The 20,743-nt window shown below is 49.9% G+C and overlaps 2 protein-coding genes across 3 annotated transcripts in view; one reads left to right on the forward strand and one right to left on the reverse strand.

The window, feature by feature from the left end:
* The first annotated feature begins 228 nt into the window (after window positions 1-228).
* Window positions 229-16,699, forward strand: Hk3 (hexokinase 3). Of its 2 annotated transcripts, XM_004632287.2 has the most exons (19): window positions 229-307; window positions 2,973-3,094; window positions 7,288-7,450; window positions 7,628-7,782; window positions 7,865-7,984; window positions 8,069-8,164; window positions 8,993-9,092; window positions 9,174-9,357; window positions 9,709-9,864; window positions 10,016-10,249; window positions 10,569-10,864; window positions 10,983-11,122; window positions 11,203-11,322; window positions 14,200-14,295; window positions 14,466-14,565; window positions 15,426-15,609; window positions 15,714-15,869; window positions 16,041-16,274; window positions 16,372-16,699. In XM_004632287.2, exons 2-19 carry the CDS (start codon window positions 2,999-3,001, stop codon window positions 16,514-16,516), a joined length of 2,775 nt encoding a protein of 924 aa, XP_004632344.1. In that variant the 5' UTR covers window positions 229-307; window positions 2,973-2,998; the 3' UTR covers window positions 16,517-16,699. The 2 variants fall into 2 exon arrangements, with proteins under 2 accessions (XP_004632344.1, XP_023572249.1); XM_023716481.1 differs by lacking the exon at window positions 7,865-7,984.
* The window catches only part of Unc5a (unc-5 netrin receptor A), a 62,467-nt gene continuing 58,393 nt past the window's right edge, over window positions 16,670-20,743 (reverse strand). The window contains exons 9-15 of the mRNA XM_004632289.1: window positions 20,222-20,309; window positions 19,830-19,998; window positions 19,388-19,621; window positions 19,130-19,279; window positions 18,889-19,053; window positions 18,076-18,254; window positions 16,670-17,844 (exon numbers count right to left, since the gene is read on the reverse strand). Coding sequence (XP_004632346.1) covers window positions 17,679-17,844; window positions 18,076-18,254; window positions 18,889-19,053; window positions 19,130-19,279; window positions 19,388-19,621; window positions 19,830-19,998; window positions 20,222-20,309 — 1,151 coding nt within the window. The 3' untranslated portion in view covers window positions 16,670-17,678. The remainder of the gene's footprint in view (window positions 17,845-18,075; window positions 18,255-18,888; window positions 19,054-19,129; window positions 19,280-19,387; window positions 19,622-19,829; window positions 19,999-20,221; window positions 20,310-20,743) is intronic.

Consider the following 20,743-nt stretch of genomic DNA (forward strand, 5'->3'; position numbering starts at 1 on the left):
AAAGGGGATGGATATTCTGGGATCCTTGATCCAATTCAAGACTGACTTTTTGTGGCTATCTTGCTTAAGTTTACACCATGACTATGCCTACCCTGTGTTCTCTTAGAGCAGACTGAGTAGGAAGTGCATTCTCATGAATTAGTGGGTGTCTGGTAAGCAGTGGCTGAGAAGCAGGGCGGAGCTTGGGGACATTATACTCGGGTCACCCCTGAGTTCTCTTTTGGTACAGACCAGGGTCACTGTGGTGCCTCATCTTGAGGGAGAAAAGCTCAGACCTGAGGAGAGTGACTAACGCTGTGTCTCCCAGGTAAGTGCTTCCTTCTACTTCTTGCCTGCTTCATTCCCAGCCCTCTTGACCTTACTTTTCCTGCTTTGCCCACACCAGAGAACATGAAAACTGAATGACCAATCCACTAATCCCAAACTCAGCAGGGATTCCTGGGATATTTTTCAGGAGGAAAGCACACTCCATGTAACTGATTCAGCTAACAGACACCAGGCAGCCTTTAGTTCAAGAGTGTGCAAACTCTGGTCTGGATTCAAGAGATAGAGCAATCAATGAAGGAAATGTGTCCCTCCCCAGAGTAACCCTTAGCTGGAAGAGAGGGACCTGAATATATTGGCCTGGATTTTAAACACTGGGATTACTTAGGGGAAGCTTCACAATCTAGAATGTGCTGAATAAATGTTGAATGGCTGAAGGGATAAGAGTGAGTGAGCTAGCTGGTCCTTGAATGGAGAGGGCCATGTGTGTACTAGCCCCTTCCAAAAGTAAATGCTTTATTTACCTCATTTTGTCTTTGAAACACACCATGATATTTATAGAATAAATATTTCACATTCCCATTTGACAGATATGGAAACTGATTTGAGTTACATGTGATTTGGGGGAGAGATTGATCAGATATTGATTCCTGGTTCACCAAGAAACTTCTTCACTGACTTCCAGTTTTACAGACTGTATTAGTACATACTTATGCCCAATCCCATACTAGCATTAAGGATGCAGAAGTAAGTCAGACATTACAAAGTTAATGAGGATAGCCTTTCAGACTTGAGAACAATTTGAGCCAAGGCTAGAAAGTAGGAGACAGTTTGTGGTCAATGTGGTTGGAGTTTAGAGGAAAATACCCAGAGGAAGCTTACATCAAGTACATTGTTACAGGTCTACAATGCTATTTTACAGAGCTCTAGACTTTTCTTTCTGCATTGAGTACTATCAGTGTTAAGATTTGCTTCCTTTTTTTTTTCCAGGGAAGACAGTTTCAGAATAACATGATAAAATGTTTTAGCACAGTTATGTTGGTGTACTGGAACTGGGTAGGGCAAGGATTGGATTTGGCTAGAAGCAGAGATATCGCTTGGAACCTGTTGAAATAATCAGATAGTGGCTATGGGTGTAGAAAGGTGAGTCACATGAGTGTGCTGTTCCTTGGAGCCCCAGATCAGCTGCCTAGAAGAGGTGAGGGATGTACATAGATAAATGAATGGCTATGTGAATGAAAAAACCTTACAACTTTAAGCTAAGGTGAACTGTTTTGCATGGGAAAAGTGGGGAGAATAAATGGGGCTTTGACCACTGAGAATGAGGAGTCTCGGCAGTGAGGTCAATAGACTGTTGGAATTTAAAATGCAGTGCAGATAAGGGGTTGATTAGGAGCCCTGACATAGAGGTTTTAATCAAACTTTGGGGATGAATAAGATGAAGAGGGAATGTGAAGGGGATTGACAGAAGTTTGAGAACCTCATTGCTTAAAGGCAAGAGAAGATACAAAAATTATGAGAAACCAAAAAGATAGCTAGGAGCCAGAGAAGGGGAGAATCCAGTGGCACCAGGACTGAGGAATGCACTTGAGATTGGACAGATAGCTTATAGGTGACCATTTGGAGGATGAATTGGTAGGAACGATAGGGGCAGAAAGTGAGCAGAGGCTATATGGGTGGGAAGGTATTATGTTTCTAGAAGTTGGCAAAAATAGGTGGAGTGCTCAGAGGACAAATACCTTTGAGCCTATCTTTAGTGTGCCTCTGTCTTCCTTCTTTCCTGAAAAGCACCTGAATCAATCTGAACATGCACTCTGAGCAAGGTTCTTTTGCTCTCAATATTTCATTTGCACAACCTATCCCCTTTCATAAATGAAGAAAATGAGGCCTTGAGGTTGGGAGTCCTGGTTAGCTCCTTGTGAGAGTGGGGCCTAGACTCTGAGCACAGAGCTTTTTCCACTCTGCATCACTGCACTTTGAAAAACCCATGAACTGAGCATTGCATTTCATAAAGCCTTTATTCTGTCTAGTGTTCACCATTGCCTGGTGAGGGTATTATTTCCTCCTGCTTTACAGATGATGAAGCTGAAATTCAAAGTCATAAATGACTTGGCCATTAGTGGAATCCCCGCCTGAAGCAGATTCATTTCCAAAGCACAGACCCTTGCCATGTCTCCCTGTCATCCTCAGGATGCAATTTACATACCTTACCCTGACATAAAGGCTGCTTGTAGGCCAGCTTGCCTGCTTCTGTAACAGATCTTTGTTCCCATCTTACACCTTTCAGCCACTAGCTTCTCCCTGGTCTAGCCATAACAGCATATTTATCTACTACATGGGTCCACCCCTGTCATTTCCTGTGCCAGACCTGCTATGATTGAATGTAAAACTGTGAGGTCCCTAAGGATAGAGACCTCTGATTCATCTAAAGCCCAACATCTAGCACATTAGGCTTCAGAAGTAGTGAATGCAAATGAATGACTGACAAATGAATGAATGACATTTGAACTTGAAATCAGCTTTTCCAGGGACCTCTCATTATCCATGCTTCTGAAAAATTCAGGTGATTACTAAAAGATGGTCAGAAGTTCTAAGTTCTGCCCACTTCCTGGTCCCCATCAGAAGGGTGGAAGTTGAGGGTCTGCATAACAGCCTCTTGGGGCCTATGCATCAAATGGCTGATCCTGGTTATCTCTTTTCTCCCATAGGTGGCCAGACTCCATTGTGGAACTACATGGACTCCATTGAGCCTTCCAGCTTGCAATCTGGGGAAAGAACCCCGAGCTGTCCCCAGAAGGGCTTACTCCAGCCCTCAGACAGCTCCGAGCTGGTAAGCTAGGGCCTCATTTATGCTGCCAAGAGTAGGATGATTGGAGATGTTATGGCCCCAGTGTTCACATTTGCATAGTTTCTTTTCAGTTTGATAAGCTGTTCATCTGATATGTCTCTTAGGTTCCAAAGAACTGGAAGGTGGGCATTAGTTCAGTACCTCAGAGAGGTGAAGTGACTTGGGTTTAAGGTCTGATGCTTAAACCCAAGAGAAACTGGAACTGAGGTGTATCAGCTCTGACATATCACATTTTCCATCTGGCAATACCCTTGCCCTGCTCTGAGTGGGTTGGTGTGCCAGAGTGGAACCTCCTAGAGTTTTATTGCAAAAAAAAAACCCTGCTATTTAGCCACTTTCCAACTTCTTTAGTCCCTCCTGGACATGTCTCTGACTTCACGTGGCCACTGCAGTCAGGCACTCAGGGAGGATTATAATATTGAACTGATGTTGAAAGTTATTATGTTTTGTGGAAGCCCTTGGTTGCCATACCCTCATGCAGGAAATGCTTGTGTAAGTCATTTCATGTTTCTTGGTCTCTATTTCCACACAAGAAAAATGGAGGAAAATAAAGTTGAATACTCTTAGCCCCTTGGAGGATTAAATAGACACATGGAGATAAAGGGCCTGGAAAGAGGAGAGGTATGAAATGGCCCCTCAGTCATTCATTCTCTGTACTTTTTGACTAGTTGTGACATCTGCTTACTAGGTTTGTCCAATTGTGAGGGCATGCCACTTCACAGTATTTCATGTTTCTCTTGCCCAACCTGTGCCCCAGATCCTGCTGTAAACATTTCCTCTGTGTTCAGCCATAGCTGGGCCCCAGGAATGAGCAGTAACTGCCCTAGGAGGCTTGTTCTAAGGCCTACCATCATTCTCACTTCCTGTCCATTCCTCCTCTTGCACAGATACATCTATCTCCACTATCTCCCTTATATGCACTGTGGTTTAAAGGATTCTCTTTGAGCTAGCTATGGTGGTACATAACTATAATCCCAGCTACTCTGGAGGCTGAGGCAGAAAGATCTGGGCCAACTTGGGCAATTTAGTGAAACTGTGTCTTAAACAAATGATAAAAATGTGTCTGGAGATGTAGCTTAGTAGCAGAATGCTTGCCCAGCATGTGTAAGGTCTTGGGTTCAACCCCCAGTACCTCATAAAAAAATTAAATAAATAAAAATAAAAATTTCTTTTCTCTTTGAAAGACCTCCCAAGGATTTCAAGTGTTTTGTAGTCTTGCACCAACTCAGCACTCCAGGACTCACCACCAACTCCTTTCCCACACCCATAGGCAAAAGAAAGATTAATCACAGATTGTCGGTGTCAGCCCCATCTCATAGTGTCTTCCCAGACCTTACCAGACCCTTCCCAAAGAGGGTGTAAAATCAGACCCCTCTAGGCTAATTGTACCTTATGACCTGAAGAAAGGAAACCCCTGAATTTCATAACACAGTTCATTTGTTTTAGAAAGTAGCCTCATTGCTTTTTATCTACTGTCTCCTCAGTCTTCAGGGCATCTTTAAGATGGGCACTATTATTGACTTTCCTGATAGAAGAGATAACTTGCTCAGAGAGGTAAGGTAGTGGGTCTAGACTGACAGAAAGCAAGTTAATTAAAGAAGACAACATGGAAGCTATATTGGAGTCATTCCCTAGTGACTTGCTCCTTGCACTCTTGGCTGAGGTCTCCCTGTTCATCCTGTGAGGGAAGGGAGGGAAAGTTCTGGTAGATTTTCCCGGCTGGTGTAGACCCTGCCAGAGTCTGCCAGAGAAGTCTTTCCCATGGCTTTGGTTATAACCTAGTTCTGTCCTCTTGAACTTCTCATTGTAGTCATGAGGAAAGGGAAGAAAAACCATCAACTTTTGCATAACTCAACTGTTTTCATTAAGCAATACTAAAACACAGTGCTTTGCACTTTCACATCCATTATCTTTATTTTTTTATTTTTACTTATTTTTTCATTTTCATTTGTGTATTTGGTACAGGGTCTCACTATGCAGATCAGACTCATGATCCTCCTGTTTTCAGCCTCCTCAACTCTGGGATTACAGGCATGCACCACCATGCCTGGACCCTGGTCCCTGTGCCTGCTAAAGCAGGCACTTTGTCTGCTGAGCTATCTTGCTGGTCCTCCATTATCCTCTTTAGTCTTCATATCACCATTCAACCAACAGCTCCAGAGAGCCTGCCTCGAGCCAGCTGCTCAACATGGTCTTAGGGATACAAACAAGATAGGGTCCCTGGCCTTGTGGGACTTCTGAATAGTATTATTTTCTTAGTTTTGCATAAGAGGTGACTGGGGTTTAGAGAGAAGTATGACTTTTCCAGGATAATACAGCCAGAAAGAAGCAGGGTGGAGATTTTGATGTACCCGATTTTTTTTTTTTTTTTTTTATGTGCTCTTGCCAGGTCATCTGGGGTTTCCCTCCTACAATCTCCATCAGCCCTGTGTTCTTTTCAGGGAGGATAGATTATTTTTTACAAGGCTTTACACTGATATGGAAATATCTGCATCAGACTGCTCTGGGTTCACAAAACATACCCTGCTCCTTCATAGTTCATTAGGGGTAGGCACTGACTTGCTTTCTTCAAGCCTCAGCTTCCTCATTTGTAACATAGGCATAGCCACTCTTAGTATGCACGGTGGCTGGAAACATGTGTTGCTGTGTCACCACATAATGGAACATCTGGCACTCCAGTTAGGATTATGTGCCTCCCTAAGGGTCTGTTTTCTAATATCTTCCTAAGTAGGGGGCGGGACTGAGTCCTCCACATCTCCCTCAGTGGGCAGCTTCTCCTCCCGGGCTCTCTTTGAACAGGCCTTGTTATTCAGGTGCCTGAATAATATTTTCACAGATATGGGTCCAGTTTGGGCTAGGGACCTGGGAACGGAATTCCTATGTGACAGGAGATGGATTTCTGGAAAATATAAGCCATGGGACTATGGAATGAATTGCTGTGCTAGGACTTTCCGGTGATTCCAGGGAGGCTATTGGAGTTTTGAAAGATAGACAAGGGGGGTGTTGAGGGAGGTGTCTGCACATAGAGGTGAAATCCTCAGGGCTTGTTAGCACACTGGGTTCTGGTGGAGTAAGAATCTGGTCAGTCACACCCTCTGCTTTATTCTACCTTCTCAGCCCTCCCTTTGATCTCTAATCCACTTCCAGCCCAGTCTTCCCCCAAATCCATCCCCTTCTACCAGGGAAAATTTGCTTCCTTCTTTCATTTAGGTCACTTCCTCAGGGAGGCCTTTTGGTCTCAAGTCTAAAGATAGCTCTTTCTCCCTAAATCTTTTTCTATTGTCCAATCCTTCTCCTTTTTATAGTCACCTTTATTACTAGAGTGATATTATATGTTCATTTGCTTATTTTCTGTCTCCCACACTGAGCAGGACTTGGTTATATTATTTATTTATTTATTTATTTATTTATTTATTTATTTATTGGTGGAACCGGAGATTGAACTCAGGCCCTTGCACTTGCCAGGCAAGCGCTTATTCTACTGAGCCATCTCCCCAGCCCCAAAGACAGGGTTTTTTGTTTTGTTTTGACGGAACTGGGGATTGAACTCAGGCCTTTGTGCTTGCCAGGGAAGCACTTATTCTACTGAACCATCTCCCTGGCTCAGTTATATTATTTAGAATAGTGCTGAGTGTGTGGTAGAAGCTTGGTCACTGTCAGAAACCATCTATCATGTCCTTTCCAAAATGCAGTGCAGGGCCTTGGCTTTGAAATTGGGTAGAGAGACAAACATTTGAAGTTTGTTCATACATTTGCCCGTTCAACAACTCAATGAGAAGCTTTTTTCTGGTTACTGGAGAATAATCAGTCATAGTAACAAGAGGAAATCCTTGCTAAATACTGAAATCAAAGTAGGAGAGGGGCAGGATAGAGGAGGTAGGAGTGGAGAAGAAGCCATCAAGATACAGAGCAAGAAGAAGAATATGATGACCTCTCCCTTGAACAGAGCCTTCTGAAAGCACAGGACTGAGTTGCAAGCTGTGATTGGCAAAAGAGTTGGGGTATGCAAAGAGTGGGCTATGCATGTGCTAGGGAGAGCTCTAGCTAGGCCCTCGGGAAGCTGAAGGCCTGAGAGGCAGGATGTGAGCTGGACATGGCAGACCTCTGCCCTAGTTGGAGTTGAGGGGATATGATTACTCCAATATACTCCCAAATATTGGCTTGTTTTTCCCCAGGTACAGGAGTGTCTGCAGCAATTCAAGGTGACAAAGGCACAACTACAGCAGATCCAAGCCAGCCTCCTGGGCTCCATGGAGCAGGCTCTGATGGGAGAGGTCAGCCCTACCTCTGGTGTCCAGATGCTGCCTACATATGTGGAGTCTACCCCACATGGCAATGGTGGGTGGCACAGAATAAGATGACTGATGAGGTTTGGTGAAGAGAACTGATTCTGACTTTGCCCTACATCTCTAAGGCCCCTTTAACTAAATTCTGCAGGCCCTGGGAATCTTTCTGGGAGGCAGAAAGTGCTAAGCTTGTCAGTTGCATACCTTTCTATGACCTGTTTGCCCCTAGAGCAAGGAAACTTTGTAGTGCTGGAGCTGGGGGCATCAGGAGCATCATTGCGTGTCTTGTGGGTGACTCTGACGGGCATCAAGGGGCAGAAGGTGGAGCCCAAGAGCCAGGATTTTGTGATCCCCCAAGAGGTGGTACTGGGCACTGGCCAGCAGGTAAGCATTCATTGCCCAGACTGGGAGGCTGGGTTGTGGGGCTGGGCCTGATGGGTAGAGCTAAGAACCCATTGTCTCACAGCTCTTTGACTTTGCTGCTCACTGCTTATTTGAGTTCCTGGATGCACATTGCGTGGGGAATCAAGGTCTGCAGCTTGGGTTCAGCTTCTCCTTCCCTTGTCACCAGACAGGCCTGGACAGGGTGAGGAAGATGGGGCAGTGGGTGGAGAAGATAGGCAGCCCCTGCGAAGGCCTTTCAAGGAGTAACCCAGTGTTTTGCCCCTAGAGCACCCTCATTTCCTGGACCAAAGGTTTTAGGTGCAGTGGTGTAGAAGGCCAGGATGTGGTCCAGCTACTGAGAGATGCCATTCAGAGGCAAGGGGTGAGTGGAGAAGAGAGGGGGTGGGTTGGGAGGGCTGGTCTTGTTGGCCTGGGCTTGATCTCCACAGGCTGTGCCCACTGTCCTGACAAGTCTTGCTTTTCTCTCTTGTTCGTAGTCATCCAGTTTAACTCTGGGGTAAATGTTGCTACCATTCCCATTTTATAGGCAAGGAAACTGAGGTTAAAAAGACTCAAACAAATGTTTATGATTGCCAGAGAGTAGGACAAATAGGAAAAGACTTTCACCCTGTCCTTACAGACTCTGTCCTCATAGTCTCATAGGGGAATACATTCTAATAAAAGACTGTCCCTGTGTTTGGATGACTCTAGCAGCACAGGGGTGGGGATGCAGGACTTAAAGGAGCAATTTGCTTAGTGCTTAAGCTGAGCCTAGAGAAGGTCTAGTTATAGAGAAGAGCATCTGCCAAAGTCTGGATGCTGGAGAAAGGCTGATCTGTTTGACTAACTTTGGGGTACCCCATGCAGAGGCTAGAAGTCATGTTGGGAGGAGTGGCTTGCAGAGCCAGGTCAGGGTGAAAGTGAGGCCAGAGAAGAGCAATCTTCAAGGTGTTCAGTCTTGGGACCCTCATCCTATTCTGTGAGGAGCACTGGAAGTGATGGCTGAGAGTGGGAACCCCTGTGACTCTCGGGCCTGAGTTGGTTGAGGGAGGAGTTAAATGGGATGGGAAGACAACCACCTGTGGGAGCCCCGCAGTGTGGGTATGGAGCTTGCAGACATGTCTTTCATTGACTCAGGGCCCCACCATACCCAGTTCTCCACTCTGGCCACTCCAGCCTAGCCCTGACCCTTGCTCTTTCCATTGCTCAGGCCTACAACATTGACGTGGTTGCAGTGGTGAATGACACGGTGGGCACAATGATGGCCTGCGAGCCAGGTGCTGGGCCATGTGAAATCAGCCTGCTTGTAGGTGAGCCACAGTCTGTTTGTGACAAGGAAGGGGGTTATGGCTGGCTGTTGGGCAGACCCTCATGGGCATCATTCCTACTAGACACTGGCACCAACGCCTGTTACATGGAGGAGGCACGGCATGTGGCAGTGCTGGATGAGGACCGGGGCCGCACCTGCATCAGTGTTGAATGGGGCTCCTTCAGTCATGATGGGGCCCTAGGCCCAGTGCTGACCAGCTTTGATCATGCCCTGGACCATGCATCCCTGAATCCTGGTGCCCAGAGGTGGCTTGGTGGGGGGGAACCTGACTCTGTTCTAGGCTCTGTCACTGCTCTGACCCACCCTTCTGTTGCCCTTACACTTAGACCCATAGGGTCTCCAGATTGCGTCCTGGGAGACTCTTCGGGTTGAGAACGGCTAACTCTGTTGTCCCTGGGTCCTGTTATCCCTCCCAAAGGCCCCGGAATCTAGCCTAAGTCAAGAGTGGTGGTGGATAAGCATCCACCTCTCTCCTGAGAGGCCATTTGTTTCTGTATCCTCTTAGTCTGGGGATGATGAAGAAAATGATTTGTTTCTGGGGCTTCTGGAAGTGGGGCCGAGACATTTCAGCTCCTCACTTGCCTTCCCTCCTGCAGGTTTGAGAAGATGATTGGGGGCTTGTACCTGGGGGAACTGGTGAGGCTGGTGCTGGTCTACTTGGCCCAGAACAGGGTCTTATTTGGTGGCTACACCTCTCCTGCTTTGCTGAGCCAAGGCAGCATCCTCCTGGAACATGTGATTGAGATGGAGGAGTGAGTTGGGGAAGCAAGCAGCTTAAACAAGAGTATTCTCAGCTTGGGAGAAGGGTGGATACTATGTCCCTGAGGTGGCTATGAGGATTTGGTGAGATGGGGAACTACTGCTACCTGAGTCTCAAACCAGCACTTTGTTCCCTGTCCCCAGCCCCTCCACTGGGCTAGCCTATGTCCACACAATCCTGCAGGACTTGGGCCTGAGCCCAAAGGCCTCAGATGCTGAGCTTGTGCAGTGCGTCTGTGCAGCTGTGTGCTCGCGGGCTGCCCAGCTCTGTGCTGCTGCCCTGGCCGCTGTCCTGTCCCGTCTCCAGCGCAGCCGGGAGCAGCAGAAACTCCAGATCGCGGTGGCCACTGGAGGCCGAGTGCTTGAGCGGCACCCTAGGTACTGTGAGAACATGATCCATAAATATGTGTTTGTGATACACACTCAGAGAACACTGTGCAATCATGCATGCAAGCCAGTGGATACAAATAGCACCCAAGCAGAGCAAGAGCCAGACTGGACTGTGGGGTGCCAGGAGACATCCAAAGAGAGAAAAGAAGCTTTATGTGTTTGCCTGAGAGGGGTTCATTCAGGGACAGGATGTATGATTGGTTCATAGAAAAGATTCAGGATTGAATTGATTTAAACTGGTAGGAATTTAAATCAAGCCTGGGGAGTCAAATGCCAAGCTGGCTCCACCTGGTGTATATCTGTGTAGGTTCCACAGCATCCTACAGGAGATGGTGAAGCTCTTGGCCTCAGAATGTGATGTCTCATTCATCCCTTCTGTGGATGGTGGTGGCCGGGGTGTGGCAATGGTGACAGCTGTGGCTGCCCGCCTGGCCAACCACCGACGTCTTCTGGAGGAGACCCTAGCACCATTCCGGTTGAGCCATGAGCAGCTGGCAGCAGTGCAGACACAGATGCGGGAGGCCATGGACAAGGGGCTGCGAAGGGAGCCTTCCTCCCTCCGAATGCTGCCTACATATGTACGGGCTACACCTGATGGCAGTGGTGAGGAACTAGCCTGAATATAGTGGTGAAATATGGGGCCTGGGGGCGGGGGGTCACAGCATGTGCTGAAACTGGAGCTACCAGCTGTGCCCTGGCACTAAGGATCTCTGCCCCACAGAACGAGGGGACTTCCTGGCTTTGGACCTCGGGGGCACCAACTTTCGGGTCCTCCTGGTGCGTGTGGCCGAGGGAGGTGTGCAGATCATCAACCAGGTCTACTCCATCCCTGAGTGTGTGGCTCAGGGATCTGGGCAGCAGGTACTCACTGCTTAGGCCATGATGTCAGAGGTAGGAAAGGGCCAGGATGGAGCCCACTGTCTGACTTGTCCCACCTGCAGCTTTTCGACCACATCGTGGACTGCATTGTGGACTTCCAGGAGAAGCAGGGCCTGAGGGGACAGAGCCTCCCTCTGGGTTTCACCTTTTCCTTCCCATGCAAGCAGCTCGGCCTGGACCAGGTAAGGGAAGGAGGGCCAGGAAAAGTAATCCTTCTGAGGGCCTCCACCTATGTATGGGTGAATGATCTTGAGTGATGGTAGTGGGGAGTATTGCTGGGCTGGAACTGTACTCTGCATCAGATTCCCCAGATAGCATGTGCACATGGTTAGGGTCAGGGCATCTGGGAGCAGCTACAGGCCCAGATCAGTGTTGGGCACAGGAAACACTGCCCATTTAAGACATGGCACTAGTGGTCTGGCTTGGGGGTCTTGCATGAAGCTATACTGATTCCTGTTTCTGTAAGGAGTGGGAGGCTGCACTCCTTTTCAATTTTGTTTTGTTTTATTTGTTCCCTTCTGGCTTAGTTTTGGATAACCAGTTGGGGTGGCAAAGTGACTAGATACAACTTTCCTATATACCTCAGCAAATCCTTCAGCACATATCACAGATTTCTCAACACAAACACTTGAAGCCTGTCACAAAAACAGTTCTTCCAGTCCTCTGAAGCTCCCAGAATCAACATCTCCAGCTTATGTGTAGGGGACACTCATGCTGAGGAGCGCCTTGCTCTCGTAGGTGTCTGTTGCAGTCTTAGCCCGTGGGAAATGAAGCTCTGCCTCCTTTACTATCAGCCTGTGTACGCAGTTTTCACCCTTTCCTCTCTGACCTCTCTTCAATACACCACTTCTTCCTTTCCTTTCCACTGAAGTACCTTTGGGTGGCATAGTTGCCACCATCATTCTACTAGTTTGCCCAGCTATGCGTCCTTGATCCTTTCCATTATTTTTTACAAAGGGGAAGAGGAGATGTGACTCAGCATGTAGGTCCAGGCATGCAAGAAACCCAATCTGATTAATTGTCCATAACCAAATTTAATTCCTGTGCTGAGCCTTTCAGCCCATATTCTTTTTTTTTTTCACCCTCCTCAGTACCATCGATTAAACCCAGAGCCTTTGCACTGAGATACCTCACCCCCATTTTTTTTTTTTAATTTTTAGGCAGGTTTTGATAAATTGTCCAGGCTGTGCTCAAACTTGCAATTCTGCCTCAGCCTCCCAGAGTATTGGGATTACAGGCATGAGCCCCTGGACTTGGAGAGTCCCCATTCTTTTGAGGGGTAAATGTTTAATGCTAATTGGTGTAGGGCATCCCTTTTCTAGGTAGGAACTCCTCTAGGCTCCACAGCATCCTTTCTGTGCAGAGAAAGGACCAAATCTGGGACATGCCCGGGCCCTAGCTCTCTGGGTGCCCCCCTCTGCCAATTCATCTCCAGTCTTGATACCTCCGTTGACATTTGTGGTGGCCTCCTCTTCTTGAAGACGGTTGAGACCTCTTCTGTCTCCCTCTTAATCCCCACCTGCAGAGTTTAGTCCAGGAAGGAGGGCATAGGACAGCTTTCTCAGGAAAACATTAAAAACCTTGGTCTGGGTTTGATTTTTTTTACTCAGCTTCCCTTCCCAGACCAGAGGGTCTGTCTCATTTGGAGGCAGGGAATTCAGGGAATTCAGCTATTAGATATCATCGGGCCTCTGTTTCAAACTACTTCCTCCTCCTCCTCTTCCTCTCTCTCTGTCTCTGTCTCTCTCTATATCTGTGTCTGTCTGTCTCTGTCTCTGTCTCTGTCTCTGTCTCTGTCTCTGTCTCTCTCTCTCTCTCTCTCTCTCTCTCTCTCTCTCTCTCTCTCTCTCTCTCTTTCCATCCCTATCTCTTGCCTCTCTCCTCTTATTTCTGTGTTTGAGATAGTCACCATAGAACAGCCTAGTTGCTATACAATGGGGGGAAAAACCAAAGGAAATATATTAGGGGAAAGGTTGGTTACTATTTTTCAACTCTCCTTCCTTAGCTGGGCATGGTAGCACACACCTGTAGTCCTGTTAGAGACTGAGTAAGGAGGATTGCTGGAATTTGAGGCCAACATGGGTAACACAATGAGATTGCTGTCTCAACAAAAGAAAAAACATCCAGGAGTGGTTATGCCTATAACCTATATAACCAATTATGCCTATAATTCCAGTACTCTGGGAGGCTGAGGCAGTTGGCGTGCAAATTTGACTCCAGTCTGAGTAACTTAGTGATTCATCAAGACCTATCTCAAAATAAGATAGAAAAAGAAGGCTGGAAATGTAGCTTAGTGCAAAGGCCCTGGGTTCAATCTTCACTACTGAAAAAAAATTTCTTCCTTCAAAGATTTTCAGACCTGCTCTTGATGCTTCTGCCTGGCAGGTATAGTCTCATCCCCATTCTCCCTGCCTCTTCAGAAAAGCACACTAAGAAAAGGACAATCCTTTTCAGGTACAGTCAAGCCCCTTGTCACTATTCTAAGTCCAATTGCTCACTATAAAACTGTGTCTGTCTTGCTCCACCCATCCTGCACAGATGTCTGCTTTTCTATTTGGCCTTCACCCATATCTGGAACAAAGGAGTGAATTTCGCAGTGACACGGCTCCATCCTGAACTCCTTCCTTTCAAATGATTCTTGCAATTTCTCTCAGAAAGAGTGTATTCTGCTGGCATTTGGGCCTTGGAGCTTTCTCTGTCCTTCTCTTTCTCACATATAACATTCACTTTGCCAGGTCTGTTCATTCCTAACCCAATTAAAAAGGGCCATTCCTTCTGGGAAAATGTCTTAAAATGGCCAGACCCTCAGACCAGCTGAGCATTCTGGAACTAATAATGGAAGACATAGTTGAATCATTATTAATAGGTTCACATTGAAAACCTCCTGGGGAGTTGGGAGGGAGTAGGAGGCAAGGCCTTCAACTGTAGGGCAAAGTGGACAAGGAGTCCTGCTTGGGAAGGCAGGAATCATATGCTTCTGGTGGGATATAGGCTTTGGGGAAGCAGAGTGAGATTTAAAGGGACCATTCAACTTTCTGTCCTTTCTTAATCCTATCCAGGGCATCCTCCTGAACTGGACTAAAGGTTTCAATGCATCAGACTGTGAGGGCCAAGATGTAGTGTTTCTATTGCGGGAAGCCATCAGGCGTAGACAGGTAGGAGCCTGCCTTTAGGGCTGCTTTGGGACCATGGCAGGTCTTGAGGGAACTGGGGGGTCTTCTGCTTCATGAAGGGAGGCCCTCTGCAGTAGAGACCTCTGGGTCCAGTGCAGGTTGCCATGACGACTGCTGTTGCCCAGTAACTAGCAGCATCCTTTTGTGTGCAGGCAGTGGAGCTGAATGTGGTTGCCATAGTCAACGACACAGTGGGGACCATGATGTCCTGTGGCTATGAGGATCCCCAGTGCGAGATGGGCCTCATTGTTGGTGAGGAGGGCCTTACCCTTGCATGACCTACTTCCTGATAATTTGCTGCCTCCTGTTGATTCCTCAGGTTGGATGTTCCCTTGGCTTTGGGGATGTGGGATTATACTTGTCTGACCTGACAGGGCCTCAAACACTAAATTGGGCTGGGAGTCTGGGCCTGGACTCTTTTATCCAACTCAGGTACAGATTCATAGTCACTGAATCTTTCTGAGCCTCAGTTTGCCCATCTGGCAAATGAATCTCTGCTTTGAAGTCATATGGATTTGGATGGTAATACTAGCTTTGCCATTTCTATCTGTATGGCCTTGGGCAAGTCACTAGAGCCTAAGTTTCCTCATTTTAAGATGTAGATAATAACGATGCCAGTCTCAAAGCATCATGAAGACACAGTGAGAGGGGCCAGTGTGGCACAGTGTCTAGTTCATGGTTCATACTCAGTGTTTGAAACTGGGCTAAGTGTGGTGGGAGTGATGAGCTAAGTGAACCCTTAAGTAGCCTAAGACTCCTAGTCTTCATTAAGTTCCTGCCCTGTAGTCAGCTGAACCTGGAAAAAGACACAGGAAAACATATGAAAGAAGGGAAAATCTGCCTCCTGATGTGCATATTGGGAACACGTCAGGGAGTGAGGTAAATGCACTGACTGTGGTGCCGGTAGGGGAGGTCACGGAGGCCTCAAGGCCTTGATGCTAGCAGAATCTTTACTAGGGACTTCAGGAAGGAGGGAGGAATGGGACCAGGATCACATTTTAAATGCAGGAAGATGAAGTAGGGATCCTAAACTTTATCATTTTGGTGTGGTAAGTGCTCAGAAGAGCCTTTTCTGTATGAGTAAATGAATTCACTTTGTCTGGCCTCTTCAGGAACTGGCACCAATGCCTGCTACATGGAGGAGCTCCGGAATGTGGCAGGTGTGGCTGGGGACTCAGGTCACATGTGCATCAACATGGAGTGGGGTGCCTTTGGGGACGATGGCTCTTTGGGCATGCTCAGCACCTGTTTCGATTCAAGGGTGGATCAGGCATCCATCAATCCTGGCAAGCAGAGGTGTGGCCTGGGTCTGGGCAGGGCTGGCTGCCAGGGGCTGAGACTGGTGATGGTAGGTGGTGGGGTCTTCTGTTAGGCAAACATATACACACATGTTCTTGTAGGTTTGAGAAGATGATTAGTGGCATGTACCTAGGAGAGATTGTCCGCCACATCCTCTTAAATTTGACCAGCCTTGGCGTTCTCTTCCGGGGCCAGCAGACCCAGTGCCTTCAAACCAGGGACATCTTCAAGACCAAATTTCTGTCTGAGATTGAAAGGTATCTGAGTCCTGAATGGCCTCCCCACCTCCCAAAGGAGTCTGGGTGCCCACCAGCTGGCTGCTGATGTGTGCGGTCCAACCTGGAGGACAAAGTGAAAAGTCTTGAAGATGGTGTGTGGGGGAGCTAATACAGGACCATGTCTGTGTTCTGCTCTTTCCTGGCCCCCAGCGACAGCCTGGCCCTGCGGCAGGTCCGAGCCATCCTAGAGGATCTGGGGCTGACCCTGACTTTGGATGATGCCCTGATAGTCCTAGAGGTGTGCCAGGCTGTGTCCCGGCGGGCTGCCCAACTCTGCGGAGCAGGTGTGGCTGCTGTTGTGGAGAAGATCCGGGAGAACCGGGACCTAGATGAGCTGACAGTGTCTGTGGGGGTAGATGGGACCCTCTACAAGATGCATCCTCAGTGAGTCTGGATGAAAGGGCCAGGCAGGCCAGCATGGGCAGGTGGGACCAGGTAGAGCCTCGGGGCCTGGGATAACTTTAGCCTCCCTCCTTTACAGCTTTGCCAGGCTTGTGGCTGCCACAGTACGGGAGCTGGCCCCTCGCTGTGTGGTTACCTTCTTGCAGTCAGAAGATGGGTCTGGCAAAGGTGCGGCTTTGGTCACTGCTGTGGCTTGTCGCCTTGCTCAGATGGCCCGTGTCTGAGGAACTCTACAGGAACTACAATAACTCAGCCTCAGCCTTGCTGGACCAGGGCTGGGCCCAGCCACCCAGGACTCCCAGAACAGCCTATATGTGACCCCTTGGTGGCCATCTGTCCTCATCCCGTTGGTCTCCCCAAAAGAAGTAGCACATAGGTTAGCAATATATATATATAATTTATTTACATTCACGTCCGCTAAAATCCCTACGTGCCCCAACGGCCGGGCAAGGCTGTGTACATAAGGCCAAGTGTAAGTGCACGAAAGCACTTAAGACAGAGTCAGGACACAAGCTTCACACAACAGGCCCCACACAGGGGCACCGGCCAGCCCCAGGAACGGGCACACCATGGCACACACACTCGCCATTGTACAGCCCGGGACTCCCATTGCATATTCACACGCCCCGCCAGGCAGGACACCTCGAGGCTGGGGACAGGGGGGTAGGATCAGGAAGGAGCCATGGGGTGTCCCTGGTGGGTGGAAGAGGGCAGCATGTGAGAGGCAGATGTGTACCGACACCGGGCATGAGAGACGTGAGCGGCCTCTGGGTGACAGCAGGAGATGTGTGTGGTGGTGGTGAGGTCTGCAGGACCCAGGAGTGGGTGTGTGTGAGATGAACACACGAGGCATGCGTGGGCACATGCCTGTGTGGTGGTCGTGTGCCTGAATCCAGGGGCAGCCCCCTCATTGGCTGGGTGCTCAGTCCCACAGGCCTGGAGCTGTGCCCTTCCCCAGCAGGCACAGAAATGTTTGCATAAGGCCCAGCTCTGGCAGGAGCTCTGGGGCCATGTCCAAGCCCAGCGTGTGCATGCATGCCGTGTGTATGCGGGGCCCCTGGCAAGGGGTAGGAGGAGAGGTAGCATCACACGCACATATACACACACAGATGGGCTGGGCCCAGCCCAGGCTCCAGGCACTGTCCCCCAAGGAACCTGGGGCTGGGACAGAGTGAGCAGGTGGCTGTGCCTGCCTGGATAGACAGGCCATGGAGGAACTGGAGTTCAGGCAGGTCTGAAGGACCAGCATTAAGGGACAACATTGGCCAGGAAAGGGCCTGTCCAAGCAGCTCTCCCCAGTATGGGGTAGGGCCCCTGTCCGGCTTCTGCCTGTCCCTGGTGGGTGCCAAAGCTGGTGAGAGTGTAGGCGTTTTGGCCTGGCTGACCTCAGCATTCGGCCTCTGACACCGTGAAGAGGCCAGCATCTGGCTGGCCCAGTCCAGCCACTGCTGCCGCCAGCTGGCTGAGGTTGCCATTGGGGAAGTGTCGTGCCTCCCACAGGTTGAGGATCATGGCTGTGGGGCTTGGCTTCGAGGCAAAGAAGCTGAGATGGCTGTGGAAAGGAGGGAGCCTGTCAGTGGCTTGGCCTCACCCCAGCCTACCACCTCCTACCTCCCACCTCAGCCAAGGATAGGACCTCCCCCTTAGCCAAATGCATTGACTGTCCAGATACTAAAGAATGTAGCACAGGCCCACAGGGTCTCCTGGCTATCCCAGCCAACCCACCTGCCTGGGATAGACTGTGGGTGGCTTTTGTAGCCCCTCCCCACCCATCTTCACCCACCTGTCTAGGTGGAGTTTCTGGGCTAGAGTCCGCCAGTCGGCACCCCGGCTGCATGGCGGATCCAGGCTGGTAATGATCTTCTGCCGAATGAGGAAGGGGATCTTGAAGGCACTGGGGCCCACCAGGGCTGGGACCCCCCCTTCACTCTCCAGAGCCAGCAGCTCAGCAAACCTCGTGTCCTAGGTGAGGAGAGACAGGGAGGAAGAGCCTGTGAGAACCTGACCACTGCTGCCTCCTGTGGGGGGAGCTCCCAGACCACTCCAGAGCTGGGGATAGCAAGGACACTAGCACTTCTGAGGTACCCCACCGTCATGTGTCAGGGCCCTACTCTTTGATTCCAGGGCTTAGAAGTACGTGACCTGCCCCAAATCAGAACCAGTGAGCAGAAGAGCCCTCTGGTCTCATTCTCCTCCATTTTCACCCTCACCCTGAGTTCTGGCTGCTGGCCTCTGCTGACCATTTAGCCCTCACTGTTCTCTTTTCATCGCCTTTGTCTTCCTCACTCAATTCCCGCCACCACAAATGTTCTTTTCCACACTGATGCCTGTCATCCTAGGACCAGTGCAAAGCCCTCCTCTGGGAAGCTTTTTAGAGCTCCCACCAGCCCTGTCTCCTCCTGCTCCCCCACCCTGTTCCCTCCAAGTTCCTTTTGCATGTGTACCTCCTACCCCTTGGAGGAAGATGCCAAGTGGTTTCTGGAAGGAGAAGGTATAAGGAAGGGAGAAGGGGCTGGTGGCAGGGTGGGAAGAATTGGTCCAGGGAGTGGAACATTTCCTGGGATTGGTTGTGACAGTATGTAACCCTCCTGCCCACCTTGGTGATATTGAAGTTGATGTTGAAGCTCTGCCCATCGCCCTCCACCTGCCACACCCACACCTTGCAGGCCAGGTCACTGATGCTGGGGCTGACACGCTCCAAGGTGAAGGTGCAGTGCAGATATTGCTGTGTGCCGTTCCAAATATGATAAAAGGGGATCTCCTGGCGGGTGGCAGAGGAGATGTCAGATGTGCCCAGCTCCAGCCCCTTGGGTGCTGGTGGTGAGCTTAGCCCTCACCTGGTAGCTGACAAGAAGCTTGCTCTTCCACAGGGAGCTGGGCACATCATGGATGGATAGGCGCAGATTGTGGTAACTGTCCTTGAAGTGCAGAACTCGAGGTTCCTGGATCAGCTGTCCACCCAGCTGCTTCTCCAGCTGTACCACCTCCTGCAGGGCCCCAGGTGATCAACAGAGTCTAGGGCCTGTGGGGACCCCTTCCTTTTGCAAAGGGCCTCCATGCCTAGGGCTAGGGGACTGGGGAGGGGGCATTGGTACCTTCAGTGCATCATGGGTGTCATGCAGGCAGTAGACACGGATGTTGTACTCGAGGGAGGTGCAGGCCACAGGGGCAAATAGAAGCAGCTTGAGGCGCTTGGCCGCAGCCACACTGAGAGCCTCTCCTACGAGGGCAAAGCGTCCCAGCTGCTCCGTGAAGACGTAGCAGGCACCGGCCTCTAGCTGGCAGTAGTAGAGGTTGGAGGGTGCCTCCTCACCTAGGTGCAGCACATCCTGCAAGTAGAGCCCAACATGTGAGTTCCCCTAGCCTCAAGTCCTCCAGCCACATTGTGCTCTGAGATTCAGCCAGAGATCTGGGAGGGCTCACAGCACAGTACAGAGCCACATAGCTGCTGAGAGCTCAGTGTGAGTGCACAAAAAGCCACACTCTACATGGAGGCCAGTGCTCAGGTGGGCGAGCTTGGGTCTATCCCCTACTCACCTCCCAGCTGCCTTCACACGATTGTTTTTTGAGGCGTAGACTCCAGCTTTCGGGGCTGGGCTCCCCACAGTGGTCCATGGCAAGGATGACTGGTCGGGTGAGCAGGACTCCAGGGGGACCACAGCTAACGATGGGACTCAGCAGGGTCTGACAGCCAGCTAGGGGCAACCTCAAATAGGGAAACATGGGTAGAAGGCGAAAGGTGTCAGTGGCCTGTCCTAGGGGCCAGAGGAGGGGGAAGGTCACCCCAGGGTGAGAGGCTAAAGAGCTGGTGAGCTCTTCCTCTGCCCTCCCTCAAGCCAGCAGGTCCAACAGGTACTGGGCAAGGGCATCCCAGGGACAGGCCACAGGCAGGACCCTACCAGCCCCAGCAGCAGGGCCCAAGCCCACACCTCACGTCCTCTGGCTTGTGCAGAGTGAGGTAGATCTCGTAGATCTTTCCCCGGGGGATGGCGTCTGGAGGGATGAGGAGGCTGATTCCTGTAATGCAGTAGGAGGAGGGTCAGGCTTACTTGGTGCAGACACCTAACACCACACCAGCCAGCCCTTCCATAAATCTTGTGCTGGGGACAGGCCAGTACCAGCCTGGCTCGAGGTCACAGGGGCTACAAGGACTTCCACGATGTCCAACCCCTCACACAGGCATGAAGCTGAGTCAGTCCAGGGGTAGCTGAGGAACAGCTGAAGTGGAAAAAGCATGCACAGTTAGCTTGGGCGCAGAAAACTCTGGGACCAGGTCTGTTGGCCCTACCTTCTGCGTTGCCCAAAAGACACCTTCCCTAACTTGTGATGAAGTCCAGCTTCCTGGCTTGGCATCTAAAGGCCTTCACTGCTGCTCCCGCTGTCTTTCCAGCAGGATCTCCAGCCTAGCCGTGCTATATACTGGAACCACTGCCCTTCTGCCCTCCTCCATC

The sequence above is a fragment of the Octodon degus genome, unplaced genomic scaffold (assembly GCF_000260255.1).
Source record: "Octodon degus isolate 3935 unplaced genomic scaffold, OctDeg1.0 scaffold00048, whole genome shotgun sequence".
Lineage (NCBI taxonomy): Eukaryota > Metazoa > Chordata > Mammalia > Rodentia > Octodontidae > Octodon > Octodon degus.

Coding starts and splice junctions, on each gene's coding strand:
- Hk3 (XM_004632287.2), top strand. CDS start 2,999: ATGGACTCCATTGAGCCTTCCAGCTTGCAATCTGGGGAAAGAACCCCG. Junction 8,165..8,992: donor ATGCCATTCAGAGGCAAGGG/GTGAGTGGAGAA, acceptor TCCATTGCTCAG/GCCTACAACATTGACGTGGT. Junction 10,865..10,982: donor GGCTACACCTGATGGCAGTG/GTGAGGAACTAG, acceptor TCTGCCCCACAG/AACGAGGGGACTTCCTGGCT.